We start from the raw sequence: 24,800 nt of genomic DNA on the forward strand, positions 1-24,800 counted from the left end.
ATTCAATGTTAAATATCATGTTAATTTCTGTCAGATGAATCTGAAATTACAGTGTATGATACGAGTCGCCAGGCTGAAATCCTCTGTTAAACCTCCTACACTCAACTTTCCTCCCTCCACTTTATCCTGTCCTCATCCCAACACTCACTATCACCCCTCCCTCACCTACTTCCCCTTAACCCCGTTTTCACCTCCATCCCTAATCCTCTTTTCGTCCCATCTCTACATCCTTCCACCACCTCTCTCCCTCACCTCTCCTCCTAACCACCCTCTTGGTTATCAGGTGTTTTATGAGGCCACTCAATTAGCTATCTGATAGGACAGAGTCAATGCCTGATAGGACAGAGTCAATGCCTGTTGAACTCTTTCCCTGTATCTCTACCCCTGTATATCTCTCTCTCTGTCTCTCTCTCTCTTTCTCTGTCTTGCTCCTTCTCTCCCCCTGTCTTTCCCTGTATCTCTTCCCCTGTATATCTCTCTCTCTGTCTCCCTCTCTCTTTCTGTCCTGCTCCTTCTCTCCCCCTGTATCTCTTCCCCTGTATGTCTCTCTCTCTGTCTCCCTCTCTTGCGCCTTCTCTCCCCTTCTTTTTCTCTCATTAATTAAGAGTCTATTGACACACCTGTGAGTCAATCTAAGTAACATAATAAAAAAATCCCCATCAAAATTTGTCAGTTTAAGATAGATATATCTGTTTTGCATGGGCTGCGTCTCAATCCACCACATCAGCCTATGTGGGCCTTCCACATCTGCAGTGAAAGGTGGCCGAGCTACAGCGGTGTTTCTAAGACCATAAGACGTCCTCAAAATCGGTCTTCTCATGAAAACATCTGTAGCATCCGAACGGTTACACTCTAAGGAAAGATGAGATTCTCACGAACACGAAGATATTCTCTGTTTTGCTCCACAAGTGTCAGGGACTCGTCTGAAGGTAACCTGGTACCGGTTAAAAAAAAATGAATGTATGTATTAAGGTAGCTTTGTGCCAACAAAAAAGGGGGTTAAATGTGTCCAAAAAACGAAAATATTTCCTGATCTTTCTTATATCTCCTAGATATAGGACAGACACTTTTTACTGTCTATTTTGCCATTTATGAATGTGTAATTCAATGCATGTCTATGGGCTATAGCAGTAAGTGTTTTTATACCTACAGGGGTCCTAAAATTCAAAATCAAATAGCTAAATGATCCATGACCTTCTTAAAACATTTCCATATGATAGCTCAGTAGAACCTCCCTCTGTGTAGAATATCTGGCATTGGACAGATCTGGCACGGACATTCACTATGTACACTGAGTGTAGAAAAAACATTAAGCACACCTTTCCATGACATAGACTGACCAGGTGAATCCAGGTGAAAACTAGGTTCCCTTATTGATGTCACTTGTTAAAACCACTTCAATCAGTGTAGATGAAGGGGAGGAGACAGGTTAAAGAAGGATTTTTAATGAGTGTGTATGTGTGCCATTCAGAGGGTGAATTTGCAAGACAAAAGATTGAAGTGCCTTTGAACAGGGTATGGTAGTAGGTGCCAGGCGCATCGGTTTGTGTCAAGAACTGCAACTCTGCTGGGTTTTTCATTCTCAACAGTTTCCCGTGTGTATCAAGAATGGTCCACCACCTAAAGGACACCCAGCCAACTTGACACAAATGTGGGAAGACATGGGCCAGCATCCCTGTGGGACACTTTTGACACCTTGTAGAGTCCATGCCCCGACTAATTGAGGCTGTTCTGAGGGCAAGATTGGGATGCAACTCAATATTAGGAAGGTGTTCCTAATGCTTGGTATACTCAGTGTACTGTCTAATGATGAGAGGTTTTAACATTGTCAGTGTTCTATAGCTCCAGCAGACTGTCATTAGCAGCTGAATTCAGGTTAGCACATAGTGACTGTATCTGACTATTGATGTCTGGATAAGTGTGTTTATGGAACACATTACACACACACACACGTGCACAGACGCATGCTCACACACACGCACACACAGACACACACACTCTCCTCACCTCTGCTGAGCAGTTGCAGGTTGCGGACCTCTTCTCTGACTTGTAGCTGAAGGACCTGCTGTAGAACCTCCTGTCTCAGTGTCTCCTGGACAATGCCCATCCTCTCCAACTTCTCCCCGTTCAACCTCAGCAATGCACGACCTGGAGGGAGAGAGGGAAGGAAAGAAAGAAAGAAAGAAAGAAAGAAAGAAAGAAAGAAAGAAAGAAAGAAAGAAAGAAAGAAAGAAAGAAAGAAAGAAAGAAAGAAAGAAAGAAAGAAAGAAAGAAAGAAAGAAACTATGTTAGAACAACCTCAGCAATGCACGACCTGGAGAGAGAGAGGGGAGGGAAGAAAGAGAGATAGTCTCTCTCTATGTTAGAACAGGTGTAGCACATGGGGATCATTGATTCCACTCTCTCTTATCTCTTAATTAAGACATGGTTTTAGGAAGGTAGTGATCATTTTTCATGCAGTACGGAAATGTGTAGGTGGCTCAACTTACCCTGTCCCGCGGCTCAAGCTACAGTACTCCTGGTTGTGCCAAGAGACCACTTTCTTTGGACAAGCTATGTTTTCAAAACTGTCATGTTTACATGAATTCTGATTATTTCCAGGGATACACAACATCCTGAAATATATGTATGTATCTTTGTTAGAAAGAATACTATATTTCCCTTGATGGAGTGGTGCTGAATGTAAAAAATGTCTCAACCTACCCCACTCTCCCCTACTGCTTGACTACAGGTAACTGCCAAAATAAAGGCGCAAATAAGGGATACAAAGTATATTGAAAGCAGGTGCTTCCACACAGGTGTAGCTTCTCAGTTAATTAAGAAATGATCATCCCATAAGGCCGAGCACCCCATTGGATACCATAGCTAGAACAAGGGATCTCATTGCCTTTGAAAGAGGGGTCCCAAAGGAGCATAAGGGGTTTAAAGAGTGTGCAGCCAGCTCACCCGTAATACAAGTTAGTGTTTGACGTCCATCCATGTCTGAGGACGTTGTGAGACGACGTGGACACTGGCCACTAGGGGCAACAGTGAGCGCTGTTACCTTTATGTAGGTTTCGGTTTTGCTAAGGCATGGTAGATGGACATAAGCATCTGCCTCTGATTCCAAAGGTTTCATGTTTGAATTCAGCAATAGAAAGTTGTTTTTGACATTTTTAGTTTTAACGTCTATGGGCTAGGTGGGCTTGCGTCCCACCTACTCAACAGCCAGTGTAATCCCGTGGCGCGTTATTCAAATACCTTAGAAATGCAAAAACCTTAAATTTTTCAAAAATATGACTATTTTACACCATTTTAAAGATAAGACTCTCATTAATCTAACCACACTGTCCGATTTCAAAAAGGCTTTACAACGAAAACAAAACATTAGATTATGTCAGCAGAGTACCCAGCCAGAAATAATCAGACACCCATTTTTCAAGCTAGCATATAATGTCACATAAACCCAAACCACAGCTAAATGTACAACCCTAGGACATTATGCTATACAATACATGCATGTTTTGTTCAATCAAGTTCATATTTATATCAAAAACCAGCTTTTTACATTAGCATGTGACTAGCATGTGACTAGCATTCCCACCGAACACTGCTGGTGAATTTATTAATTACTCACAAACGTTCACAAAAAGCATAACAATTATTTTAAGAATTATAGATACAGAACTCCTCTATGCACTCGATATGTCCGATTTTAAAATAGCTTTTCGGTGAAAGCACATTTTGCAATATTCTCAGTAGATAGCCCGGCATCACAGGGCTAGCTATTTAGACACCCAGCAAGTTTAGCACTCATCAAAGTCAGATTTACTATAAGAAAAATTGTATTACCTTTGCTGTCTTCGTCAGAATGCACTCCCAGGACTTCTACTTCAATAACAAATATTGGTTTGGTCCAAAATAATCCATCGTTATATCCAAACAGGGGCGTTTTGTTCGTGCGTTCAAGACACTATCCGAAAGGGTAAATAAGGGTGGCGAGCATGGCGCAATTCGTGACAAAAAAATTCTAAATATTCCATTACCGTACTTCGAAGCATGTCAACCGCTGTTTAAAATCCATTTTTATGCCATTTTTCTCATAAAAAAGCGATAATATTCCGACCGGGAATCTGCCTTTAGGTAAACAGACAAAAGAAAAGAAAGCATTCGGTTGACTCGGGCACGCGCCTAAGCCCATAGTACTCTGAGCGGCCACTTGCCAAAAGCAATAAAGTGTTTCAGCCAGAGCCTGCCTCGATATCGTTCAGCTTTTTCCCGGGCTCTGAGAGCCTATGGGAGCCGTAGGAAGTGTCACGTTATTGCAAAGATCCTCAGTCTTCAATAAAAAGAGCCAAGATGAAACACTACTTCTCAGACAGGCCACTTCCTGCATGAAATCTTCTCAGGTTTTGGCCTGCCATATGAGTTCTGTTATACTCACAGACACCATTCAAACAGTTTTAGAAACTTTAGGGTGTTTTCTATCCAAAGCCAATAATTATATGCATATTCTAGTTACTGGGCAGGAGTAGTAACCAGATTAAATCGGGTACGTTTTTTATCCGGCTGTGTCAATACTGCCCCCTAGCCCTAACAGGTTAAGCCTATCCATAACCTTAATCCCTTACCTTAACCATTCGGAGGTAATGCCTAAACATAACATCAAACACTTAAAAACTTGACATTTGGAACAACTTTATTTGACATTTTAGAAACATGATGAACGTTTAATTCTGAGGTGAGAGCTGGCAGGTGTGTCTGTGTCAGTCACCAGATCTCAACCCCCATCAACAAAGCTCCAAATAATGGGATTTCTCTCGGGAGAATGGTGTCGCCTCCTTCCAATAGATTTCCAGACACTTGTAGATTCTTTGCCACGGTTCATTGAAGCTGTTCTGGCCTGTGGTGGCCCAATGCCTTAATAAGACACTTTATGTTGGGGTTTCCTTTATTTTGGCAGTTACCTGTTGTTGGGCCCAAGCTTGCTGTACAATATTGAAACCGATTCAGTCTTTCTACAAACATGCTCTCAAGGTGCTTGATTAAAAAGTCCAATAGCCAACACTCAGAAAGCATGAGCTGGCCTTCCGAGTTGCGCAGTTGTCTAAGCCACTGCATCACTAGAGATTCTGGGTTAAGTGGGCATTGTGTCAAGTAGCAGTGCGGCTTGGTTGGGTTGTGTTTCGGAAGACGCACGGCTCCCGACATTTGCCTCTCCCGAGTCCGTACGGGAGTTGCAGCGATGAGACAAGACTGTAACTACCAATTGGATACCTACGAAATTGGGGAGAAAAAGGGGTCCAAAATAAATAAATAAAAAATAATAAAAAGAAAGCATTAGCTACTGATCTGGGAAAGTCTTGTGAAATACACAGACTCGTCTTGTTTTCAAGATCCTATATGGCCTGGCTCCCCCTCCACTTAGTGCCTTCATCAAGCAGAACATTCATTGCAGCAGATCCACAAGGTCTGCCATGAGAGGTGATGGATACTGTAGTTCCCAATAAGGAAAAGCATCTTCAGTCAGACAGTTTTCTCTTCGAGAGCTTCCCATGTCTCTTACACACTGCCTTCAGACACAGGTAACTGCGCTACCTTCCGCGTTTTCACAAAGAACCCAAAGACATGGCTAAAGGACAATCAGGTGTGTGAACACAATCTATAGCTGTTTATAGCTGCTTTCCACGTTGTTTGTTGTCTGTAGCTTGTGAGGTGTGTAGATGTTGTCTTTTTGTTTGATTGCTTTTTATGTTATTGCTGTTGCATGCTACTGTACGTATTGGATCGTTAAAAGACACATCTCAAAAAATATAAATGAGCTTACCACAATCTATTTCAATAGAAAGTTTGAAAAAATAGATACGATTCTGCAACTACGAAGGGGTAAATGCTTGTCTACTTTGGTCCTATCACAGTTTACTTACTAATGGCGCTGCCTACTCCAGAGGACTCGTTTTTTTTAAATCATAGGAGCCCAAAATATTTCATTTTATTTGGAATGCTAAGCCAGACATATGAGTTTGGGGTCTAAAATGATGAAATATTAAAGCTTTAAACCTCTCACTATAAGCTTCACTCATACATAATTTATACTTAAACCCAAAATGGTTATCCAGTACATAATTAAGAAAGGCTCATCCTTTGTTAAAAAAAATCATTTTTGCCAATTAACAGATTAAACATTCTCATTTATGTCTAATTCAAAATTAAATGTTGTTAAAAGTATCCCTCTTTCTTAAACAAGTCATGCAGAGTTTGTTACAATTCAGTTTCATCCTCCAGAAAAGATAGACAGATTTTACAACAAATGTTCTGTTTAAACTCAAATATACTGATTAATTTAAAAAAACATTCTTTATGTATTTTTTTATTTTTATTGTATTATATTTACTAATGATATTACAAATATAAATGATGTAGTTTTGTCACATACGCAGCTATCGAAAATAGATGTGAATGTCTGCTCAATCCAAACTTACAACCAACTGATTGCAGCTTTACTACAAACATGGAGGAGGCAGGTGGAAAAGGGAGAAGGTAGGGAACTTGTTTGCCTGCCATATATTAAAGATGCAAATTGGCTGAAAGGAACTGGCATAAATAGAAAAATATACCCATTTCATTTCAGGACAAAACATTTTTGACAGCTGCACCATACAGGTTACAAAATACATGGGAAGAGATTTTCGATGTACCAATTCCATGGCACATGGTTTATGAACTGGTAAAAAACAACACTTAGTTTTTCTATTTAAATTATTATACAAAATTCTTGCCACCAACAGATTGCTATATATATGTGGCATACAACCATCTCAGCTCTGTAGATTTTGCTGCGAAGAGACAGAATCACTGGATCATTTGATCTGGTATTGCCCCTATGTAGCTTGTTTCTGGTCACAGGTTCAGGAATGGTTAAAAAAATCACAACATGCACTTAAAATGAACCTAACAAATAGTAGTGATGGGCGATTTGGAAAGCCATAGTCAGTCCATAACTAATATAATAATACTGGTAGGAAAGGTTCTAATCTTTAGCTCACATCTGGGGATCTGTGGATACTAAACGATTATAAATTATAAAAACACAATTGAAAAATATATGGCACATGGAAGTCAAATGAGGTCTATGGTGATAGGTGGGATGGGCTGAGAGTGGCTGAGGGTTGATATTAAATAACTTATGTTTGGTAATGTATTATTGTTATTTGATTGCTGTATATAAAAGTACCATGTATGTCAAATGTATATGTAAAATGTATGTATATGTAGCAGAAAAGCTGTAAAAAAAACAAACAAGATGTGTCCTCTGAAGAGTGGGTTAATACAATCCCAAATAAAAAGTGTTGCTTGTCATTAGTTGCTCTATATGTGCTCATTGTCTGTCTGTATTGACATTTTCATTATTTTTAATAACCTGCCAAGGGACTGCAGTCGAAAATGAGCTGTCTGGATGTGTGAAACTCACTCCTCAGCCTGAATTGTCCCCACTTGCACTGCCAAATAGCTAGCTTTCAGTGGTGCTGACTGGCAAGACGCTTTGGGAGGGCAGTCTTGTGTGCTAGCATGGCAGAGGTCCTGGGTTTGAGCCTCAGTACCAGAATCAGGAGGAAGTGGTACTTGCTAAGCACACTGCGTGACATTTGTTATGTAGGAAGTGCTTTTACTTTGTGTGTGTAATGGAGTGCAGATGCATGTTCTGTCTCTCTGTATGTGTGTGTGTGTGTGTGTGTGTGTGTGTGTGTGTGTGTTTGTGTTTGTGTGTTTGTGTGTGTGTGTGTGTGTGTGTGTGTGTGTGTGTGTGTGTGTGTGTGTGTGTGTGTGTGTGTGTGTGTGTGTGTGTGTGTGTGTGTTTGTGTGTGTATGCTGTTATTCCTGCTGATGTATAGCTAAGCGTTAACTGCGTTTTCTCTGCTTTACCCACGAGTCGTTGAATTAATGACAGCGACCAGGAAAGCTCAATGAGGTTTTTTCAGCCAGATGATTTACTGAGGATGTCTCAACTAGAGCACCAAGGTGCTGGACTCCCAGGGCCACACACATTTAACATACCATTAACCACAGTAAGCATCCCGCTTTACGCAGGGAGAGAGAGGGGATGACAAACACATACACAGAAACACAGAGACCAGAGATGACACATGCGTTATACACACGCGTGGGCACGCTCTTCCGAACGGTAGGGGATTGTCCTTCAATCATTCAGAGAGTGCGGGAATCCATCATAGCTGTAGCAGCCCAGGGTGAGGTCTACATGATAATTAGACACATTACTCATACTGTTAGCTCTCCTAATCAATCGATCCATTTTCGTTTACCGCTGGACATTGACACAGGGCAAAAACCCAGCATAGACACACACACAGTCATCCACACAACCACACACAGTCATCCACACAACCACACACAGTCATCCACACAATCACACACAGTCATCCACACAACCACACAAAGTCATCCACACAACCACACACAAAGACATCCACACAACCACACACAGTCATACACACAACCACACACAGTCATCCACACAACCGCACACACAGTCATCCACACAACCGCACACACAGTCATCCACACAACCACACACAGTCATCCACACAAGCACACACAGTCATCCACACAACCACACACACACTCATCCACACAACAACAAATACAGTCACAGTCACACAACCGCACACAGTCATCCACACAACCACACACAGTCATCCACACAACCGCACACACAGTCATCCACACAACCGCACACACAGTCATCCACACAACCACCCACAGTCATCCACACAATAGCTCAGACAGTCATCCACACAACCACCCACAGACATCCACACAACCACACACACAGTCATCCACACAACAACACACATAGTCACAGTCACACAAACGCACACAGTCATCCACACAACCACACACACAGTCATCCACACACCCGCACACACAGTCATCCACACAACCGCACACACAGTCATCCACACAACCGCACACACAGTCATCCACACAACCACACACAGTCAATCCACACAACCACACACAGTCATCCACACAACCACACACAGTCATCCACACAACCACACACACAGTCATCCACACAACCACACACACAGTCATCCACACAACCACACACACAGTCATCCACACAACCACACACACAGTCATCCACACAACCACACACACAGTCATCCACACAACCACACACATTCATCCACACAACCACACACACAGTCATCCACAGAACCACACACACAGTCATCCACACAACCACACACAGTCATCCACACAACCACACACAGTCATCCACACAACGCACACAGTCATCCACACAACCACACACAGTCATCCACACAACCACACACAGTCATCCACACAACCGCACAGTCATCCACACAACCACACAGTCATCCACACAACCACACACAGTCATCCACACAACCGCATACAGTCAACCACACAACCGCACACACAGTCATCCACACAACCGCACACACAGTCATCCACACAACCGTACACAGTCATCCACACAACCACACACAGTCATCCACACAACCGCACACAGTCATCCACACAACCGCACACAGTCATCCACACAACCGCACACACAGTCATCCACACAACCACACACAGTCATCCACACAACCGCACACAGTCATCCACAAAACCGCACACAGTCATCCACACAACCGCACACAGTCATCCACACAACCGCACAGTCATCCACACAACCACACACAGTCATCCACACAACCACACACAGTCATCCACACAACCACACACAGTCATCCACACAACCAAACACACAGTCATTCCCAAAACCGCACACAGTCATCCACACAACCACATACAGTCATCCACACAACCTCACACAGTCATCCACACAACCGCACACAGTCATCCACACAACAGCACACACAGTCATCCACACAACCACACACACAGTCATCCACACAACCACACACACAGTCATCCACACAACCACACACAGTCATCTACACAACCGCACACAGTCATCCACACAACCGCACACAGTCATCCACACAACCACACACAGTCATCCACACAACCGACACACAGTCATCCACACAACCACACACAGTCATCCACACAACCGCACACAGTCATCCACACAACCGACACACAGTCATCCACACAACCGCACACAAGTCATCCACACAACCCACACACAGTCATCCACACAACCGCACACAGTCATCCACACAACCACACACAGTCATCCACACAACCACACACAGTCATCCACACAACCACACACAGTCATCCACACAACCGCACACAGTCATCCACACAACCACACACAGTCATCCACACAACCACACACACAGTCATCCACACAACCACACACAGTCATCCACACAACCACACACAGTCATCACACAACCACACACAGTCATCCACACAACCGCACACAGTCATCCACACAACCACACACAGTCATCCACACAACCACACACAGTCATCCACACAACCACACACAGTCATCCACACAACCACACACAGTCATCCACACAACCACACACACAGTCATCCACAAAACCACACACACAGTCATCCACACAACCACACACAGTCATTCCCAAAACCGCACACAGTCATCCACACAACCACATACAGTCATCCACACAACCTCACACAGTCATCCACACAACCGCACACAGTCATCCACACAACAGCACACACAGTCATCCACACAACCACACACACAGTCATCCACACAACCACACACACAGTCATCCACACAACCACACACAGTCATCTACACAACCACACACAGTCACAGTCACACAACCACACACAGTCATCCACAAAACAACACACACAGTCATCCACACAACCACACACAGTCATACACACAACCGCACACAGTCATCCACACAACCGCACACAGTCATCCACACACCCACACACACAGTCTTCCACACAACCACACACACTCATCCACACAACCACACACACAGTCACAGTCACACAACCGTACACACAGTCATACACACAACCGCACACAGTCATCCACACAACCACACAAAGTAATCCACACAACCACACACAGTCATCCACACAACCACACACAGTCACAGTCACACAACCACACACAGTCACAGTCACACAACCGCACACACAGTCACAGTCACACAACCGCACACACAGTCATCCACACAACCGCACACACAGTCATCCACACAACCGCACACACAGTCATCCACACAACCACACACATAGTCATCCACACAACCACACACATAGTCATCCACACAACCACACACACAGTCATCCGCACAACCGCACACACAGTCATCCACACAACCGCACACACAGTCACAGTCACACAACAACACACAGTCATCCACACAACCACACACAGTCATACACACAACCACACACAGTCATCCACACAACCACACACATTCATCCACACAACCACACACACAGTCATCCACACAACCGCACAAAGTCATCCACACAACCACACACAGTCATCCACAGACCCACACACAGTCATCCACAGAACCACACACACAGTCATCCACACAACCACACACAGTCATCCACACAACCACACACAGTCATCCACACAATCACACACAGTCATCCACACAACCACACAAAGTCATCCACACAACCACACACAAAGACATCCACACAACCACACACAGTCATACACACAACCACACACAGTCATCCACACAACCGCACACACAGTCATCCACACAACCGCACACACAGTCATCCACACAACCACACACAGTCATCCACACAAGCACACACAGTCATCCACACAACCACACACACACTCATCCACACAACCACACATACAGTCACAGTCACACAACCACACACAGTCATCCACACAACCACACACAGTCATCCACACAACCGCACACACAGTCATCCACACAACCGCACACACAGTCATCCACACAACCACACACAGTCATCCACACAACCGCACACACAGTCATCCACACAACCACACACAGTCATCCACACAACCGCACACACAGTCATCCACACAACCACACACATAGTCATCCACACAACCACACACAGTCATCCACACAACCACACACAGTCATCCACACAACCACACACAGTCATCACACAACCGCACACAGTCATCCACACAACCGCACACACAGTCATCCACACAACCGCACACACAGTCATCCACACAACCGCACACACAGTCATCCACACAACCACACACAGTCATCCACACAACCACACACAGTCATCCACACAACCACACACAGTCATCCACACAACCACACACAGTCATCCACACAACCACACACACAGTCATCCACACAACCACACACACAGTCATCCACACAACCACACACACAGTCATCCACACAACCACACACAGTCATCCACACAACCACACACAGTCATCCACACAACCACACACACAGTCATCCACACAACCACACACAGTCATCCACACACCACACACACAGTCATCCACACAACCACACACAGTCATCCACACAACCACACACAGTCATCCACACAACCACACACACAGTCATCCACACAACCACACACAGTCATCCACACAACCACACACAGTCATCCACACAACCACACACAGTCATCCACACAACCGCACACAGTCATCCACACAACCCACACACAGTCATCCACACAACCGCACACAGTCATCCACACAACCGCACACAGTCATCCACACAACCACACACAGTCATCCACACAACCACACACAGTCATCCACACAACCGCACACAGTCATCCACACAACCACACACAGTCATCCACACAACCACACACAGTCATCCACACAACCGCACACAGTCATCCACACAACCGCACACAGTCATCCACACAACCACACACAGTCATCCACACAACCACACACAGTCATCCACACAACCGCACACAGTCATCCACACAACCACACACAGTCATCCACACAACCACACACAGTCATCCACACAACCACACACAGTCATCCACACAACCACACACAGTCATCCACACAACCACACACAGTCATCCACACAACCGCACACAGTCATCCACACAACCACACACAAGTCATCCACACAACCACACACACAGTCATCCACACAACCACACACAGTCATCCACACAACCACACACAGTCATCCACACAACCACACACAGTCATCCACACAACCACACACACAGTCATCCACACAACCACACACAGTCATACACACAACCGCACACAGTCATCCACACAACCGCACACAGTCATCCACACAACCACACACAGTCATCCACACAACCACACACACTCATCCACACAACCACACACACAGTCATCAGTCACACAACCGCCACACACAGTCATACACACAACCACACACAGTCATCCACACAACCACACACAGTAATCCACACAACCACACACAGTCATCCACACAACCACACACAGTAATCCACACAACCACACACATTCACAGTCACACAAACGCACACACAGTCACAGTCACACAACCGCACACACAGTCATCCACACAACCGCACACACAGTCATCCACACAACCGCACACACAGTCATCCACACAACCACACACAGTCATCCACACAACCACACACAGTCATCCACACAACCACACACACAGTCATCCACACAACCGCACACACAGTCATCCACACAACCGCACACACAGTCACGTCACACAACCACACACAGTCATCCACACAACCGCACACAGTCATCCACACAACCACACACAGTCATCCACACAACCACACACAGTCATCCACACAACCACACACAGTCATCCACACAACCACACACAGTCATCCACACAACCACACACACAGTCATCCACACAACCGCACACACAGTCATCCACACAACCACACACAGTCATCCACACAACCACACACACAGTCATCCACACAACCACACACACAGTCATCCACACAACCACACACAGTCACCACACAACCGCACACACAGTCATCCACACAACCGCACACACAGTCATCCACACAACCACACACAGTCATCCACACAACCACACACAGTCATCCACACAACCACACACAGTCATCCACACAACCACACACAGTCATCCACACAACCACACACAGTCATCCACACAACCACACACAGTCATCCACACAACCGCACACACAGTCATCCACACAACCACACACAGTCATCCACACAACCACACACACAGTCATCCACACAACCACACACATAGTCATCCACACAACCACACACATAGTCATCCACACAACCGCACACACAGTCATCCACACAACCGCACACAGTCATCCACACAACCGCACAAACAGTCATCCACACAACCACACACAGTCATCCACACAACCGCACACAGTCATCCACACAACCGCACACAGTCATCCACACAACCGCACACACAGTCATCCACACAACCACACACAGTCATCCACACAACCACACACAGTCATCCAAACAACCACACACAGTCATCCACACAACCACACACAGTCATCCACACAACCGCACACAGTCATCCACACAACCGCACACACAGTCATCCACACAACCACACACACAGTCATCCACACAACCACACACAGTCATCCACACAACCACACACAGTCACAGTCACACAACCACACACAGTCATCCACACAACAACACACACAGTCATCCACACAACCACGCACAGTCATACACACAACCGCACACAGTCATCCACACAACCGCACACAGTCATCCACACACCCACACACACAGTCTTCCACACAACCACACACTCTCATCCACACAACCACACACACAGTCACAGTCACACAACCGTACACACAGTCATACACACAACCGCACACAGTCATCCACACAACCACACAAAGTAATCCACACAACCACACACAGTCATCCACACAACCACACACAGTCACAGTCACACAACCACACACAGTCACAGTCACACAACCGCACACACAGTCACAGTCACACAACCGCACACACAGTCATCCACACAACCGCACACACAGTCATCCACACAACCGCACACACAGTCATCCACACAACCACACACATAGTCATCCACACAACCACACACATAGTCATCCACACAACCACACACACAGTCATCCGCACAACCGCACACACAGTCACAGTCACACAACCACACACAGTCATCCACACAACCACACACAGTCATACACACAACCACACACAGTCATCCACACAACCACACACAGTCATCCACACAACCACACACACAGTCATCCACACAACCGCACAAAGTCATCCACACAACCACACACAGTCATCCACAGAACCACACACAGTCATCCACAGAACCACACACACAGTCATCCACACAACCACACACACAGTCATCCACACAACCACACACACAGTCACAGTCACACAACCGCACACACATTCATCCACACAACCACACACAGTCATCCACACAACCACACACAGTCATCCACACAACCACACACAGTCAACCACACAACCGCACACACAGTCATCCACACAACCACACACAGTCATCCTCACAACCACACACAGTCATCCACACAACCACACACATTCATCCACACAACCACACACAGTCATCCACACATCCACAAACAGTCATCCACACAACCACAAACAGTCATTACACAACCACACACACAGTCATCCACACAACCACACACAGTCATCCACACAACCACACACAGTCATCCACACAACCACACACAGTCATCCACACAACCACACACATAGTCATCCACACAACCACACACAGTCATCCACACAACCACACAGTCATCCACACAACCGCACACAGTCATCCACACAACCGCACACAGTCATCCACACAACCACACACAGTCATCCACACAACCACACACAGTCATCCAACACAACCACACACAGTCATCCACACAACCACACACAGTCATCCACACAACCGCACACAGTCATCCACACAACCGCAAACACAGTCATCCACACAACCACACACACAGTCATCCACACAACCACACACACAGTCACAGTCACACAACCACACACAGTCATCCACACAACCGCACACACAGTCATCCACACAACCACACACAGTCATCCACACACCACACACAGTCATCCACACAACCGCACACAGTCATCCACACAACCGCACACAGTCATCCACACAACCACACACACAGTCATCCACACAACCACACACAGTCATCCACACAACCACACACACAGTCACAGTCACACAACCGCAAACACAGTCATCCACACAACCACACACAGTCATCCACACAACCACACACAGTCATCCACACAACCACACACAGTCATCCACACAACCACACACAGTCATCCACACAACCGCACACAGTCATCCACACACCCACACACAGTCATCCACACAACCACACACACAGTCACAGTCACACAACCGCACACAGTCATACACACAACCGCACACAGTCATCCACACAACCACACACAGTCATCCACACAACCACACACAGTCATCCACACAACCACACACAGTCACAGTCACACAACCACACACAGTCAGTCACACAACCACACACACAGTCACAGTCACACAACCGCACACACAGTCATCCACACAACCACACACAGTCATCCACACAACCACACACAGTCATCCACACAACCACACACAGTCATCCACACAACCACACACACAGTCATCCACACAACCACACACACAGTCATCCACACAACCACACACAGTCATCCACACAACCACACACAGTCATCCACACAACCACACACAGTCATCCACACAACCACACACAGTCATCCACACAACCACACACAGTAATCCACACAACCACACACATTCATCAGTCACACAACCACACACAGTCATCCACAGAACCACACACAGTCATCCACACAACCACACACACAGTCATCCACACAACCACACACAAGTCATCCACACAACCACACACACAGTCACAGTCACACAACCGCACACACTTCATCCACACAACCACACACAGTCATCCACACAACCACACAAAGTCATCCACACAACCACACACAGTCATCCACACAACCACACACAGTCATCCACACAACCACACACAGTCAACCACACAACCACACACAGTCATCCACACAACCACACACACAGTCATCCACACAACCACACACAGTCATCCACACAACCACACACAGTCATCCACACAACCACACATAGTCATCCACACAACCACACACATAGTCATCCACACAACCACACACACAGTCATCCACACAACCGCACACACAGTCATCCACACAACCGTACACACAGTCATCCACACAACCGCACAAACAGTCATCCACACAACCACACAGTCATCCACACAACCACACAGTCATCCACACAACCGCACACAGTCATCCACACAACCACACACAGTCATCCAAACAACCACACACAGTCATCCAAACAACCACACACAGTCATCCACACAACCACACACAGTCATCCACACAACCGCACACAGTCATCCACACAACCGCACACACAGTCATCCACACAACCACACACACAGTCATCCACACAACCACACACACAGTCACAGTCACACAACCACACACAGTCATCCACACAACCGCACACACAGTCATCCACACAACCACACACAGTCATCCACACAACCACACACGGTCATACACACAACAGCACACAGTCATCCACACAACCGCACACAGTCATCCACACAGCCACACACAGTCATCCACACAACTACACACAGTCATGCACACAACCACACACACAGTCACAGTCACACAACCGCAAACACAGTCATCCACACAACCGCACACAGTCATCCACACAACCACACACAGTCATCCACACAACCACACACAGTCATCCACACAACCACACACAGTCACAGTCACACAACCGCACACACAGTCATCCACACAACCACACACAGTCATCCACACAACCACACACAGTCATCCACACAACCACACACAGTCATCCACACAACCGCACACAGTTATCCACACAACCACACACAGTCATCCACACAACCACACACAGTCATCCACACAACCACACACAGTCATCCACACAACCACACACACAGTCATCCACACAACCACACACAGTCATCCACACAACCACACACAGTCATCCACACAACCACACACATAGTCATCCACACAACCACACACATAGTCATCCACACAACCGCACACACAGTCATCCACACAACCGCACAAACTGTCATCCACAAAACCACACAGTCATCCACACAACCACACAAAGTCATCCACACAACCACACATAGTCATCCACACAACCGCACACAGTCATCCACACAACCACACACACAGTCATCCACACAACCACACACAGTCATCCACACAACCACACACAGTCATCCACACAACCACACACAGTCATCCACACAACCACACACAGTCATCCACACAACCACACACAGTCATCCACACAACCACACACACAGTCATCCACACAACCACACACAGTCATCCACACAACCACACACACAGTCACAGTCACACAACCACACACAGTCATCCACACAACCACACACAGTCATCCACACAACCACACACAGTCATCCACACAACCACACACAGTCATCCACACAACCACACACAGTCATCCACACAACCGCACACAGTCATCCACACAACCACACACAGTCATCCACACAACCACACACAGTCATCCACACAACCACACCCACAGTCATCCACACAACCACACACACAGTCATCCACACAACCGCACACACAGTCATCCACACAACCGCACACACAGTCATCCACACAACCGCACACAGTCATCCACACAACCACACAGTCATCCACACAACCACACACAGTCATCCACACAACCACACACAGTCATCCACACAACCACACACAGTCATCACAACCACACAGTCATCACAACCACACACAGTCATCCACACAACCACACACAGTCATCCACACAACCGCACACACAGTCATCCACACAACCGCACACACAGTCATCCACACAACCACACACAGTCATCCACACAACCACACACACAGTCATCCACACAACCACACACAGTCATCTCACACAACCACACACAGTCATCCACACAACCACACACACGTCATCCACACAACCACACACAGTCATCCACACAACCACACACAGTCATCCACACAACCACACACAGTCATCCACACAACCACACACATTCATCCACACAACCACACACACAGTCATCCACACAACCACACACAGTCATCCACACAACCACACACAGTCATCCACACAACCACACATAGTCATCCACACAACCACACACACAGTCATCCACACAACCGCACACACAGTCATCCACACAACCACACACAGTCATCCACACAACCACACACAGTCATCCACACAACCACACACAGTCATCCACACAACCACACACAGTCATCCACACAACCACACACAGTCATCCACACAACCACACACAGTCATCCACACAACCACACACACAGTCATCCACACAACCACACACAGTCATCCACACAACCACACACAGTCATCCACACAACCACACACAGTCATCCACACAACCACACACACAGTCATGCCACACAACCACACACAGTCATCCACACAACCACACACAGTCATCCACACAACCACACACAGTCATCCACACAACCACACACAGTCATCCACACAACCACACACAGTCATCCACAGAACCACAAACAGTCATCCACACAACCACACACATAGTCATCCACACAACCACACACATAGTGATCCACACAACCACACACACAGTCATCCACACAACCGCACACACAGTCATCCACACAACCGTACACACAGTCATCCACACAACCGCACAAACAGTCATCCACACAACCACACAGTCATCCACACAACCACACAGTCATCCACACAACCGCACACAGTCATCCACACAACCACACACAGTCATCCAAACAACCACACACAGTCATCCAAACAACCACACACAGTCATCCACACAACCACACACAGTCATCCACACAACCGCACACAGTCATCCACACAACCGCACACAGTCATCCACACAACCACCACAGTCATCCACACAACCACACACACAGTCATCCACACAACCACACACACAGTCACAGTCACACAACCACACACAGTCATCCACACAACCGCACACACAGTCATCCACACAACCACACACAGTCATCCACACAACCACACACAGTCATACACACAACAGCACACAGTCATCCACACAACCGCACACAGTCATCCACACAACCACACACACAGTCTTCCACACAACTACACACAGTCATGCACACAACCACACACACAGTCACAGTCACACAACCGCAAACACAGTCATCCACACAACCACACACAGTCATCCACACAACCACACACAGTCATCCACACAACCACACACAGTCACAGTCACACAACCACACACACAGTCATCCACACAACCACACACAGTCATCCACACAACCACAAACAGTCATCCACACAACCACACACAGTCATCCACACAACCGCACACAGTCATCCACACACCCACACACACAGTCTTCCACACAACCACACACTCTCATCCACACAACCACACACACAGTCACAGTCACACAACCGCACACAGTCATACACACAACCGCACACAGTCATCCACACAACCACACACAGTCATCCACACAACCACACACAGTCATCCACACAACCACACACAGTCACAGTCACACAACCACACACAGTCAGTCACACAACCGCACACACAGTCACAGTCACACAACCGCACACACAGTCATCCACACAACCGCACACACAGTCATCCACACAACCGCACACACAGTCATCCACACAACCACACACAGTCATCCACACAACCACACAATAGTCATCCACACAACCACACACACAGTCATCCGCACAACCGCACACACAGTCACAGTCACACAACCACACACAGTCATACACACAACCACACACAGTCATCCACACAACCACACACAGTCATCCACACAACCACACACACAGTCATCCACACAACCGCACACAGTCATCCACACAACCACACAAAGTCATCCACACAACCACACACAGTCATCCACAGAACCACACACAGTCATCCACACAACCACACACACAGTCATCCACACAACCACACACACAGTCATCCACACAACCACACACACAGTCACAGTCACACAACCGCACACACATTCATCCACACAACCACACACAGTCATCCACACAACCACACACAGTCATCCACACAACCGCACACAGTCAACCACACAACCGCACACACAGTCATCCACACAACCACACACAGTCATCCTCACAACCACACACAGTCATCCACACAACCACACATATTCATCCACACAACCACACACAGTCATCCACACAACCACACACAGTCAACCACACAACCACAAACAGTCAGAGTTACACAACCACACACACAGTCATCCACACATCCACACACAGTCATCCACACAACCACAAACAGTCATCCACACAACCACACACATAGTCATCCACACAACCACACACATAGTGATCCACACAACCACACACACAGTCATCCACACAACCACACAGTCATCCACACAACCACACAGTCATCCACACAACCGCACACAGTCATCCACACAACCACACACAGTCATCAAACAACCACACACAGTCATCAACACAACCACACACAGTCATCCACACAACCGCACACAGTCATCCACACAACCGCACACAGTCATCCACACAACCGCACACACAGTCATCCACACAACCACACACACAGTCATCCACACAACCACACACAAGTCACAGTCACACAACCACACACAGTCATCCACAAAACCGCACACACAGTCATCCACACAACCACACACAGTCATCCACACAACCACACACAGTCATACACACAACCGCACACAGTCATCCACACAACCGCACACAGCCATCCACACACCCACACACACAGTCTTCCACACAACCACACACAGTCATCCACACAACCACACACACAGTCACAGTCACACAACCGCAAACACAGTCATCCACACAACCGCACACAGTCATCCACACAACCACACACAGTCATCCACACAACCACACACAGTCATCTCACACAACCACACACAGTCATCCACACAACCGCACACAGTCATCCACACAACCACACACAGTCTTCCACACAACCACACACAAGTCACAGTCACACAACCACACAGTCATCACACAACCGCACACAGTCATCCACACAACCACACACACAGTCTTCCACACAACTACACACAGTCATGCACACAACCACACACACAGTCACAGTCATACAACCGCAAACACAGTCATCCACACAACCACACACAGTCATCCACACAACCACACACAGTCATCCACACAACCACACACAGTCACAGTCACACAACCACACACACAGTCATCCACACAACCACACACAGTCATCCACACAACCACAAACAGTCATCCACACAACCACACACAGTCATCCACACAACCGCACACAGTCATCCACACACCCACACACACAGTCTTCCACACAACCACACACTCTCATCCACACAACCACACACACAGTCACAGTCATACAACCGCACACAGTCATACACACAACCGCACACAGTCATCCACACAACCACACACAGTCATCCACACAACCACACACAGTCATCCACAGAACCACACACAGTCACAGTCACACAACCACACACAGTCAGTCACACAACCGCACACACAGTCACAGTCACACAACCGCACACACAGTCATCCACACAACCGCACACACAGTCATCCACACAACCGCACACACAGTCATCCACACAACCACACACATAGTCATCCACACAACCACACACATAGTCATCCACACAACCACACACACAGTCATCCGCACAACCGCACACACAGTCACAGTCACACAACCACACACAGTCATACACACAACCACACACAGTCATCCACACAACCACACACAGTCATCCACACAACCACACACACAGTCATCCACACAACCGCACACAGTCATCCACACAACCACACAAAGTCATCCACACAACCACACACAGTCATCCACAGAACCACACACAGTCATCCACACAACCACACACACAGTCATCCACACAACCACACACACAGTCATCCACACAACCACACACACAGTCACAGTCACACAACCGCACACACATTCATCCACACAACCACACACAGTCATCCACACAACCACACACAGTCATCCACACAACCGCACACAGTCAACCACACAACCGCACACACAGTCATCCACACAACCACACACAGTCATCCTCACAACCATACACAGTCATCCACACAACCACACACATTCATCCACACAACCACACACAGTCATCCACACAACCACACACAGTCAACCACACAACCACAAACAGTCACAGTTACACAACCACACACACAGTCATCCACACATCCACACACAGTCATCCACACAACCACAAACAATCATCCACACAACCACACACATAGTCATCCACACAACCACACACATAGTGATCCACACAACCACACACACAGTCATCCACACAACCACACAGTCATCCACACAACCACACAGTCATCCACACAACCGCACACAGTCATCCACACAACCACACACAGTCATCCAAACAACCACACACAGTCATCCAAACAACCACACACAGTCATCCACACAACCGCACACAGTCATCCACACAACCGCACACAGTCATCCACACAACCGCAAACACAGTCATCCACACAACCACACACACAGTCATCCACACAACCACACACACAGTCACAGTCACACAACCACACACAGTCATCCACACAACCGCACACACAGTCATCCACACAACCACACACAGTCATCCACACAACCACACACGGTCATACACACAACAGCACACAGTCATCCACACAACCGCACACAGTCATCCACACAACCACACACACAGTCTTCCACACAACTACACACAGTCATGCACACAACCACACACACAGTCACAGTCACACAACCGCAAACACAGTCATCCACACAACCGCACACAGTCATCCACACAACCACACACAGTCATCCACACAACCACAAACAGTCATCCACACAACCACACACAGTCATCCACACAACCGCACACAGTCATCCACACACCCACACACACAGTCTTCCACACAACCACACACACAGTCACAGTCACACAACCGCACACAGTCATACACACAACCGCACACAGTCATCCACACAACCACACACAGTCATCCACACAACCACACACAGTCATCCACACAACCACACACAGTCACAGTCACACAACTACACACAGTCAGTCACACAACAGCACACACAGTCACAGTCACACAACCGCACACACAGTCATCCACACAACCACACACACAGTCATCCACACAACCGCACACACAGTCATCCACACAACCACACACATAGTCATCCACACAACCACACACATAGTCATCCACACAACCACACACACAGTCATCCGCACAACCGCACACACAGTCACAGTCACACAACCACACACAGTCATACACACAACCACACACAGTCATCCACACAACCACACACAGTCATCCACACAACCACACACACAGTCATCCACACAACCGCACACAGTCATCCACACAACCACACAAAGTCATCCACACAACCACACACAGTCATCCACAGAACCACACACAGTCATCCACACAACCACACACACAGTCATCCACACACCGCGCACAGTCATCCACACAACCACACAAAGTCATCCACACAACCACACACAGTCATCCACACAACCACACACAGTC

General features: G+C 47.2%; 1 protein-coding gene across 2 annotated transcripts in view; it reads right to left on the minus strand.

Moving 5' to 3' along the window:
• LOC106600622 (sterile alpha motif domain-containing protein 10) overlaps positions 1 to 24,800 on the minus strand; it is a 200,041-nt gene that overhangs the window by 2,368 nt on the left and 172,873 nt on the right. For both annotated transcript variants that reach the window (XM_014192113.2, XM_014192112.2), the window contains exon 4: positions 2,008 to 2,148. In XM_014192113.2, the coding sequence (XP_014047588.2) occupies positions 2,008 to 2,148 (141 nt within the window). The remainder of the gene's footprint in view (positions 1 to 2,007; positions 2,149 to 24,800) is intronic.

Source organism: Salmo salar, chromosome ssa03 (genome assembly GCF_905237065.1).
Source record: "Salmo salar chromosome ssa03, Ssal_v3.1, whole genome shotgun sequence".
NCBI lineage: Eukaryota > Metazoa > Chordata > Actinopteri > Salmoniformes > Salmonidae > Salmo > Salmo salar.